At 45.8% G+C, this 10,241-nt stretch overlaps 1 protein-coding gene across 2 annotated transcripts; it reads right to left on the bottom strand.

Annotated features, from left to right (window-relative positions):
• Window positions 1-7: 7 nt before the first annotated feature.
• sel1l (SEL1L adaptor subunit of ERAD E3 ubiquitin ligase) lies at window positions 8-9,697 on the bottom strand. Of its 2 annotated transcripts, XM_048974770.1 has the most exons (21): window positions 9,289-9,692; window positions 9,060-9,085; window positions 8,281-8,425; window positions 7,554-7,721; window positions 7,117-7,210; window positions 6,357-6,519; window positions 5,956-6,009; window positions 5,817-5,876; window positions 5,389-5,470; window positions 4,998-5,149; window positions 4,664-4,720; window positions 4,343-4,411; window positions 4,024-4,101; window positions 3,884-3,946; window positions 3,662-3,749; window positions 3,268-3,416; window positions 2,782-2,947; window positions 2,510-2,584; window positions 1,969-2,141; window positions 1,746-1,874; window positions 8-1,320 (listed from the first exon to the last, which is right to left on the bottom strand). In XM_048974770.1, exons 1-21 carry the CDS (start codon window positions 9,356-9,358, stop codon window positions 1,120-1,122), a joined length of 2,262 nt encoding a protein of 753 aa, XP_048830727.1. In that variant the 5' UTR covers window positions 9,359-9,692; the 3' UTR covers window positions 8-1,119. The 2 variants fall into 2 exon arrangements, with proteins under 2 accessions (XP_048830727.1, XP_048830728.1); XM_048974771.1 differs by lacking the exon at window positions 7,554-7,721 and having other exon boundaries at window positions 9,289-9,697.
• Between the last annotated feature and the right edge of the window lie 544 nt (window positions 9,698-10,241).

Genomic DNA, 10,241 nt, shown 5'->3' with positions numbered 1-10,241 from the left:
AAACCGCTGGCTTGTTGTGCTTTATTAGTTTCATGTTCGAAAGTAACAGCAACTCAGAGTCGAAACGAGGAAGTTCCCAAAATACAAGTGGGAGTGCTGAAACACACAGTCCATGAACAGACCACTTAAATTATCACTGAAGTTTTCACATCAAGAAAATTCCAGAAAATGTACTTGAGCCCATATTAGCATTTAAAATATCATAAAAAGTACTCCAATCAAAATGAGTGCGCAGTCCATTAGTTATAAAGCTTACAGTATGTACGTCTTCCTAAACCATGTTCTTTAAAAAGCGGCAGTGAGGAATTTAACAACCGGAACCAACATCCATTTCTCTCAGAAGTACAATATGAGAATTCAAACAAAACCCTTCCCATAATGCACCTCACCAAGTGCTGTAAATCTCTGCAGCACAAATTAGACAGTGAACTTGACGAGACTTTTCCCTCAGTGACCTGTAAACACCACAGTGGAATATAACATTTATTTCTCAAATTCCCAGCACTAGTTATGACAAGTTCCATCGTACACACTGGACCACTAGTCTGGTACCAGCTGTTGATACAAGAACATGAATTAACTAACCTGGATTGCCATCACTCAGTGTTATTTCAATTACTTAGAGGCAAGATGATCTTCCCCCAATGGGGCACTTGGCACAAAAAGCTTTCAGAAACCCATGTGGCCAATCTGTCTCTTGCCGAGCTAATAAAACGCATCAGACCACTGGTCCTGCCCCTCTTGGTGAAAGGTTGAAGGGTGCAAAGATAAAGACAATGCCATCAATTTAGGAAGTATTGTAAGGTGATCTCATAGAATATGAGAACCATACTGTTCAACAGCAAAAACACAAATTTGATCTGTCCCTCAGGACAGGACCATGTACTAATACTTGATGTCTACTTCAAATCCATGGATCTCACATGTATTACGATGAGTAGCTGTGGAGTGGACAGCACAAGCCTTTGTCATAAGTCTATTCCCAAGAGGAGTCAAGAAGCAGACAGGTCCAAAAACCCTGGAGATATGTTCTGAAAATCTCCAGTTATTTGATAGGAAGATCCAGTGTTCCACTGCACGCTCCACACTGACAAAATGAAAGTTCAAGGTTCCTCAGGGCTAAGGCTGACGCCGGACCCCCTCCTGGGGCTGGTCAGGAGGGACCCCGGGCTGGACCGCAAGCCTCATGCCAGCCAGGTGCTGCCCCTGGCGGTAAGCGATGATGGTTCCCAGGAGCAGGGCTAGAACAGTCATGATGTAAAGGTCCCATTCCGGACCCAACAGCTCATCCAATTCCACCCAAGACAAGAGCTCCTTCACCTGCAGGCAGACAGTAACAGGTGGGACAGATGAGGGTGGGTATAAGCTGTGTGTGTGTGTGCATATATGCATGCAGGACAAAAGTATTGGGACACACCTCTTAGTTAATTCAGGCATTTCATTCAAACGCATTGCCACAGCTGTTTAAAATCAAGCCCCTAGCCATGCAGTCAGGTTTATAAACATTTGTGAAAGAATGGGTCATTCTGAAGAGCTCTGTGAATTCACGTGTAGTACTTTTGTTCATATAGTGTATGCATGCATGCATTCATGTGTGTACACATCTGACTACAATGCTGAAAACACGTCAGTCATGTCTGTCACTTCAAGATATACACATCCAGTCATCCTTGCAGATACAGCTCAGATGAAGTTCTAGGCCCTTTAAAAAGGACCTGATAAGGCAGATCTTCCTGCAGACTCACATCTAGTCCCTGCAGGTAATTCAGGTGATTCAGGAGCGTCAGCTTGCTTAGTGCCAGGTAGACGGGCACCTGGGCATCGGCGCTGGCCTCTCCTGCCATGTCGTAGAAGCGTTTGGCCAGGTAGACATCCTGTACGTTGGAAGGCGTGATCAGACAAGCTGGAGTGTGGCTAAAGACTGTAGACAAAGTGTGTGTGCGGGTGTGTGTGTGTGTGTGCGCCCACCTGCTTGACACCCAGGCCAGCCTCGTGCATGTAGCCCAGGTTGAACATGGCCTGGGCACTGTGTTGCTGCTCAGAGGCCAGCCGGTAGTGCCTGGCTGCCGTCTCGTAATCCGTCTCTGTTCCGGACCCGTAGTAGTGGTAATCCCCCACTTTTATCCTGGCCACCGTGTAGCCTGTCACCAGGGGGTACAAGATAACGTGCTGACCAATCAAAATCAGATGCATCTAAAAAAACAGAGGCTGAACTCTAACATGAGCTGCAGAGCAGTACAAGAACCAATGATCCCATCTGAAACCAGTGCGATTTAACGACCCAGTGACGCGTTACCCATCTGACACTCAGTATCCCCTAAATCCCAAAGAACACAGCTTTTCTCCTATTTTCATTCCTACTGATCATCCAATTCAAGAGTGCAAGCGGTGGAATTAAAGAACTGGAAAACTACACTCACACCCGCAACAAAGCTTAGACTAAACTTAGACGATGGCAGTGCCGTTTCCCAGGCTCTCCAAGGGAGCTGCAGTCGGGCGTTTACCCTACCCTGATTGGCAGCTCTGCTCCAGTACAACAAGGCTCGTGGGGACATCTCACTCTCAGGAAAAAGCTTTGTTTGTCCTGTTTCAGAACGAGCATGGGAAACATACCATGCAGACATGTAACTCAACAGCTCCAAATGTTTACATAAATCAGAGTTTAAACTGAAAAATGCCCCACACACGCACACACACCCGCCATAATTATACTGTAACCAAGAGGTAATGAAACACTGCCCCCTTGTGTCAAGCATACTATAGTGCATTTGTCAGACATACTTTGTTCGAAAATAAAGGCCGCGTTGCTCTGGGCGATCTCGTAACCCTGCTCGGCCAGCAGCAGGTACTGTGCCACTGCAGCATCCACATTGCCCTCCTTGAAGTTCCTGTAAGCCACCATGAGCCTGTTTGCCCATCGGCCGCGCTCACACACATTCTTAAACAGCTGAGAGAGAGAGAGAGAGAGAGAGAGAGAGAGAGAGAGAGAGAGAGAGCTAAGCAACATTATGCCCTCACATCCAAGGAAGTCATGGTCTAACACCAAGTTATAAATCACAAAATACACGGGTACGCACTTCCACATCAAGTCATACTAGATTAATTAAAATAAGTACTGGTTCTAAAACTGCGGCATTTCTACTCTGGGATTTGACCTTATAACATTCTGATCACACATCTTCAGATCCTCATACCCTGAGAAACATTCTAGCAATTAACCTCATACACCACCTGGCCCTTCCCCCTCACCCCGCCCGGGCAGCCCACCTCCACAGCCGTGTGACAGGAACGCATGACCCCGGTGCCCGTGGCGTGCATCTCAGCCAGGCTGTGGAACGCCAGCGTGTGACCAGCTTGCGACGCCGAAGTAAAGTACTTCAACGCCTGCTTGTAGTCCTGCTCCATACCAAGGCCATCTATAGTGCGAAGGAAGGGCGGTCTGCTCAGGAGTCAGAAACATAAACCCCCCCCCGCATCCTGCTAAGGAGAGAAATTTCCCACATGGGCAATGCGTCTCTTTATCAACCTACTGATCCTCAACCCCGACATTATTTGGATTGGTGCTCTGTCTCCCTCTCTCTGCTTTGCATGCAAGTGCATGGCACCCACACAGACGGAGCTCAAGGGGAACAGGCAGCGCCCAGCCGCAGATAACACTCACTGTAGTACATAGTACCCAGCTGCAGCTGTCCATCTACACAGCCCTGCTCTGCAGCCTTCTGGAAGTACTGCAGCGCCACGTCGAAGTCCTGTACAGGAGAACAGGCACACGCATTGATGCATCAGCAAAACGGGCCCAATGCCTGCAGCTACACCGGGCAGGTTTAAGCCAGAACAGGCTCACGTTTACAGGTAAAGTCACGCTAGGCTTACAGACACCCACCACAGGCACGCCCCTGCCGTGCAGATAAGCCATGCCGAGCCCGCTCTGCCCCACTGGGTCGCCCTGTGAGGAGAGGCAGAGAGAAGCTCAGGTCTTGGGGGGGCGGGGCACCCATGAGGCTGCTGTAAGGGATCACTCACAAGCTCAGCTGCCTTCTTAAAGTAGCGCAGGGCAGTCTCATTGTTCTGGGGGGTCACACTGCTACCTTCTGTGTACATCTGAGGAAGAGGGAAGAGGCTACCATGTGACCGCAGGATGGCACATGTGTGACATTGTGTATGAAAATGGTGAGTGTTTAAGACAATGTTTAAGTTTATACTCTGAGATCCCCTTCTCCCCCAGAAACCCATTTAGAGAGTGTGAGCTTTCCAAGCGGTCCAACATCACCGCACCCATACAGCCACCCACCACCCAGAACACTCCTGCAGATCCCAGAGACGCTTAGGGAGCAGAGCATACCTTTCCCAGGAACGCCATGGCGTGACCATTCCCAGCTCTCGCTGCCTGGCTGAAATACTTAAAGGCCCTCTGTGGGCAGCACACAGGTGGGGGGGTCAGAATTAGGTGCTTGTACCCAATCGCACCACTCACAGCATTTGGAAATAAAGATGAATTAGAAAAGTACAACAAAATCACATCACATTAGGATAACTGCATCACACAACAGCTTGAAAATGAAAAAGTGATGCTCATCATGAATACTGTAAAGTCTGTAACCCATATCAGCCACTGCTTGTTAGCACCCAGCACAGGAAGGCCCACACAAGTGGAGAACACTACCTCATGATTCTGCTCCACCCCTCGTCCTCCATGCAGGTGCACCTGCCCCAGACCCACCTAGACAAAGACCCAGACACTGCTCGTTATTTGGGCAAATGAAGCATCAAAGACCATTTGCTGTATTTTCTGACCCTACTAGATGTTGCTCTCTATTCGTAAAAGGGCTCAAAAGATTTCCCAAAGTAAACCAAGAGTGACATCTAGTGGGGTGAAAAAATACAGCAAATGGTTCATGAAGCTACATTTGCCCATCACTACTGCTCATCAAATACCTTAACTTACCCAGTCCTTCTGAGTAGTGTGAGAGAGAATTAACCCAAAACATTTCACACACCTGGGCCTGCACGTCCCCCTTCTCTGCCAGGTACTCGTAGTACTGGACAAGGTCCTCCTCCATCCCGCTGGATGTCCCGGGCTGGTCCAGCTCATCCAACAAACGAATCCGCTGCACCGCTCTGCCACCGGTCAGAGACACCTCACTAGCCACTGAAGACAAACACACAACAAGCAGTACTTGAACACAGCAGGACTTAGGTTTACAGACCAACCAAGTTTATATAGAGAATTTATAGAGGCAGCAGCCCACAAACCCTTGTCGCATCACTGCACATGACTAAGGAGCACCATGCAACACTCAGCTTTAGCAGTCTCTGAATGTCAGATCCATTTAAAGCTGCCAGCTGTATCAGTGCATGTGGACCTGGCAGCCACATGGGGCTTCTTACCGTGTTTTGACACCACACTGTAGTGAGTCAAGGCAGATTCACAGCTCTGGGACACCCCAATCCCCGCCCAGTATCTGTACCCCTACAAAGTGGTCAGGAGGAAAGATTGAACATAAGAAATTTGCAAAACAAGAGGGGGCCATTCGGCCCATTAAGCTCAGTTGGGGGATAACTTAACTAATAGCTCAGAGTTGTTAAAATCTTATCTAGCTCTGATTTAAAGGAACACAGGGTTTTAGCTTATGCTACACTAACAGGAAGACTATTCCATTGGTGTCAACCAGACCCTGATGTCACCCATTAGGCTCGAAGAGCCAGACGCCAAAGCAATGGGTCATCAGACTTACCAACAGAAGTGCTACCACAGTAAGAGGCCAGTCCACAGACCACAGTGTTCAGAGGTCACAGCACATAGGAGACTAACTCACCAGAGCCATGTGGGCTGCGAGGTTCCCACCCAAGGCTGCGAAGGTGTAGTAGACCAGAGCCTGAAATACAAGCAGTTACCAGGCAAGACTGACATTCATGAAGATTATGGCATCGATGAAGCTGGAAAGGTCATCATACCTTTGACTGGCTGGAGTTGACCCCTAGACCAGCAGCATACATAAATCCAAGAGCCTAAGGGAGTGAATGAAATGGAGGAAGACCAGGAAAGTTCATAAAAGTAACCAGAACTATAACAACCGATGTGCATTTTTGGAAGAAAAGTAGGGCTGCAAAATTATCTGTGAATTATCCTATTAATTCCTATATATTCCCATTAATTTCCATGGAAAGTTTCTAACTTGGATTATTCCCCAGCATAACTTCCCATGGAATCTAATGTTTCTGGAAAGTTTCCGGAAATTTTCTGCCCCTTTGCAACCCTAGTTCTAAGCGGGTCTAGCAAACTAGCGAACTATCCAACTACCCAGAGAAAACAGTAAACATTAAGCAGCAGTTAAGCAGTATTAGGTGCAGCATACCATTTGGGCTTTGGGGGAACCCTCCAGGACCAGCTTCTCAAACATGACCTTGGCCTGTGAGATGTTCTGCGCCAAGTATTCCCCAAGCAACATGGTGGAGGCCACCTTCTCCGTGGCCTTGGTGTGGCCCATGTGGGCCGCCGTTACCAACATCTCATACCCTCTGGAGAGGAAAGAGCTAAATCAGTATCCATTTTGGAAAAAAGTTTGCCTTTGAATAGTACCGATTTCTCACGCTGTCAAATTGCTGAATTCTACCCCACCCCCAAGTAAACTACAGTTATGTGCACTGCGATTCCAGTTACACTTAGATCTCTGATAGCTGAATGGGAATCAAGCACAGAGCGTAAAGGCAGAAGGTTGAGCAACTTAGAAACCACATGTTCTAATTAGTCACAGTACAGCATGAGAGAATAAACAAAAACACTTCATGTGTTACTCGCCATGTCTCATGTGGCAAAGTTACACAGTAAACCAGAGTATCTGAAGCAAGTCTTTAAAAAAATGTCCCAGCTGGCACCTGGTGACCGTGGTTTCCTCTGTGAGGGGTGTACCGATTTACTATTCAAAGAGGCTTTGAGGTCTAAACACCTACAGTATCAAATGGTATAGTGACAGTAAACTTGACGCCACACAGAAATGCCCCCCAAAGTTAGATGCTGCATGGTTATCAAGCAGAGGAGGCTACCCGGCTAGGCATTCATACCCCCGTTAGGGGCAGCCTGCACAGGTCTGAGGTCAGAGGTCAAAGGTCACGCACTCATTCCCCTGGCTGCTCCTGTCGATCTTCAGGGCTTCCTGGTAGACCTCTTCTGCCTTCGCTACACGGAGTCGCTGCTCTGCTTGCTCCTGGGCTGTGGGCGAGTCAAACAGGGACCTTGGTAAGCATGCCTGCAGCACACGAATCACCAAGGTAACACCTCATCTGCATCAGCAAGGCCATGTACCCGCAAGAAAGGGCAGGCAGCTAATGTGATAGCAAAGCAGTAACTGGTTTTACAACAGAACATTCATATCTGATATATGCAACTGTAAATAATTGCTTTTTAGGAAAAAAAAGAAATGGCAATGTAGTACATGGTAGTTGGTTCGAATCCCAGCCTCCTCGAATTTCTTATGAACAGTATGTGGCTAAATCTTTCTTCAGGAGTTATCGCCTTTGCCTCGATACTTCGGCGCAGAGATCGGAAGTCGTACTTTCACAAAAGCCCCATTTCTTGTCGCTGTCATAGTCGTAGGTGGTAGCACACCACAGCCGCCCGTCGCTACGGCCATCGGCGGTGCAGTCAGAATACTCCCTCCCCAAAAACAGGAAGGGGAACCGGCAAGGGTCGCCGTCACCCGTACCCCCCAACGTCACAGGAACTTGAACAGGTAGCAACACAAGGGACACACATTATACCACAACGTTCATAACAAGCGAGGGGGAGGGGGGGCATTTCTACAGACATTATACGCTATCAATAACTTTTATATCTGGATATCTAAGAATATTACCAGTTTACATCATATCTTGAGACATTAAGCTGTTAATTCTAGACACTCATATTAATTTACTTTGCAAGGCATTATATGCACTCAGAAGTGAAACTCTACATCTGAATGGTTTGTGACCAATATGAGTAGCAGGTGTTCAGGAAGTTAAACCAAAACCATGTAACCATGTTAGACAGAGAAACAACACTCAGCTACTTAACTGGAGGCAATGCTCGGCTGATCAAAACCATCCATTTCAAGTGTACCTTCACTGAACACACACTTGTATGTAGCAAAATAGTGACAGTCAAATTGATTTAATGTGACCTGTCTGATGATTAAATAGCAGAAATGGTGTAAACAACGATGACAAAAGATCATAGCACTTCACCAGACGAAAATGTGAGCTCTCACAGTACAGGTCCTAGAGCCCGTCGGGGACACTCACCCTGCTCCCCTGGCACATGCTGGGAGGGCAGGTTCCTCGCGCCCGAGTGAGAAGGCGCCTCACCGTGTTCCTCGGAGCTCCGGGAGGAAACCGACGACCCAGCCACGATCGCCGCTGCCGCTAACAGGTCATTCTGCTTTTTGTTCTGAATCGAAAAGGCCAACGAAAAACCACAAGAAAAGAGCACAGGCAGAAAATCATGCAGCTTAAAGTTTCTGCAACAATACACGGCCTCAGAAAAGTGCCCGTTCAGCATATATCACAAATCAAATGATATCTGGGTCATCTGTGACTTCTCCTGGAAAGACGGCAGCTTTATTTCATGGCTGATCTGTCCACTCCAATTCTGGGTTTAGTGTAAGTGCTCCAACAGGACCAGAATTGCTACTTTTTGGCTAAATACGTACACAGGCACACAATTAATTAGAAGAACCATATATATATACACACACACACACACACACACACACACACACACACACACACATTTCCAACCAAGAACTTCTACTGTTCTCAGTTTCTGAATACTTAGTTTTCTACAAAAGATTTTATGAATTATTCTGCTCTTATAACTATGTGATAAAGCCGGTTAAAAAGAGAGCAACAACTAATCTGAAGAACCGACAGTTGTGGGTTAACATTAAAGCGCCTACGGTTAAGATTCGGTTTCACTCAGAAAACAATACAGCAAAATGAGTAAGATAAATACAGCTCTTAGTATGTTACGTATAGCATAAATAAACATGTTAAATATTTGTCGCCGGGCAAACTGACATTACCTCTGTTTCAGGGGCATCACTCAGATCTGCAAAAACAAAATGACCCGTACTACTTTTGATCAAGTTAAAAAAAAAATGCAACCACTCGTGTACAAATCCGATTATCTTGCTGATAGTACAGTCTGTAAGAATTATTTGCCGCGTTTATAATTATATTTAGCCATAATATATTAGCCACATACATATATTTTTACCAGCTGTAGTTATATATTGGCTAGTTATTACTCACCAGCTGTTACTCCACGTGACACAGCAAACAGCAGTGCGAATAAAAGTGCCGTATTCATGACCTTTTGCATTAAAGCTTGCAGATAATCAACCACGTTTTAACGGAATCAAGACTTCACGGTAACCGATGATTGACTAGGCAAACTTTGAACTTAGATTTAATATTCACATCGGTTTTCTGGGAAACACTGACTATATGTAATACACATCCCGCACTGTTCTTAAAGATAAGTCTGTTTCAAAGCGTTTTATTATTTACAAACTTATATTAAATTTTTGATAGCTGCGCTGACATTGTTTATTACCCGAGAAACAATTCGTTGCTTTACTATTTAAACAGCCTGGCACAAATGTAGCGTAGACGTTAGAGTTTGACCAATCATTGTTCCCCCGCCCCCAATGATAGATTATCCTATCATTATGCCCGACGCATGATATTATCCAATAGAAACGTCACACACCAAAATCAACGTACCTGGGTCGTGATGGGATTGAGCAAAATTAACAAATACATGTCTCTCCGCTATTTGTCATGCTCCTGCACGTGGACCAATAGCCTCTGCCTTTGCAACATTTTTAATTTTATAGATATGATCAATAACAAATCGGTTACAACAAACGATGAAATATTTGTTGAAAAACGATTTTGCTAGATTAAAACTATTATTGACGTATGATAGGTCTTCAGTAACCTGACCTGTCAATAATTTCCTGGATTAAATTCCGATCAACGTCACAAGCGGAAAGTTTTTCGACTGGTGGCCGTTTATTCAGTGAATTATAATTCATGAAACTGTTGTTGACATCCTAAATGAACAACTTGTTACTAAGCAAGAAATTACTTAATTTCACATATTTTTATGTCCTGTCAGTAGTTCCTAAATTCGGGATTTACTCAGTGCTTGAATGCTGTTGAATAATTTCTGACCATCATTTGTCCGGATTTTTTTTTTC

This window comes from Brienomyrus brachyistius, chromosome 14 (genome assembly GCF_023856365.1).
Source record: "Brienomyrus brachyistius isolate T26 chromosome 14, BBRACH_0.4, whole genome shotgun sequence".
NCBI classification, from domain to species: domain Eukaryota; kingdom Metazoa; phylum Chordata; class Actinopteri; order Osteoglossiformes; family Mormyridae; genus Brienomyrus; species Brienomyrus brachyistius.
The sequence above is the reverse complement of the archived record's forward strand: the minus strand, read 5'-3'. Positions and strand labels throughout refer to the sequence as shown.

Bases quoted from the DNA above. Each gene is read 5' to 3' on its own strand.
- sel1l (XM_048974770.1), bottom strand. From the start codon at position 9,358: ATGCAAAAGGTCATGAATACGGCACTTTTATTCGCACTGCTGTTTGCT. The intron at 8,426-9,059 runs GTAATGTCAGTT...TTTTCGATTCAG, and splicing joins GTGATGCCCCTGAAACAGAG to AACAAAAAGCAGAATGACCT. The intron at 2,142-2,509 runs GTAGGGTAAACG...CCCTGGTGACAG, and splicing joins GAGCAGAGCTGCCAATCAGG to GCTACACGGTGGCCAGGATA.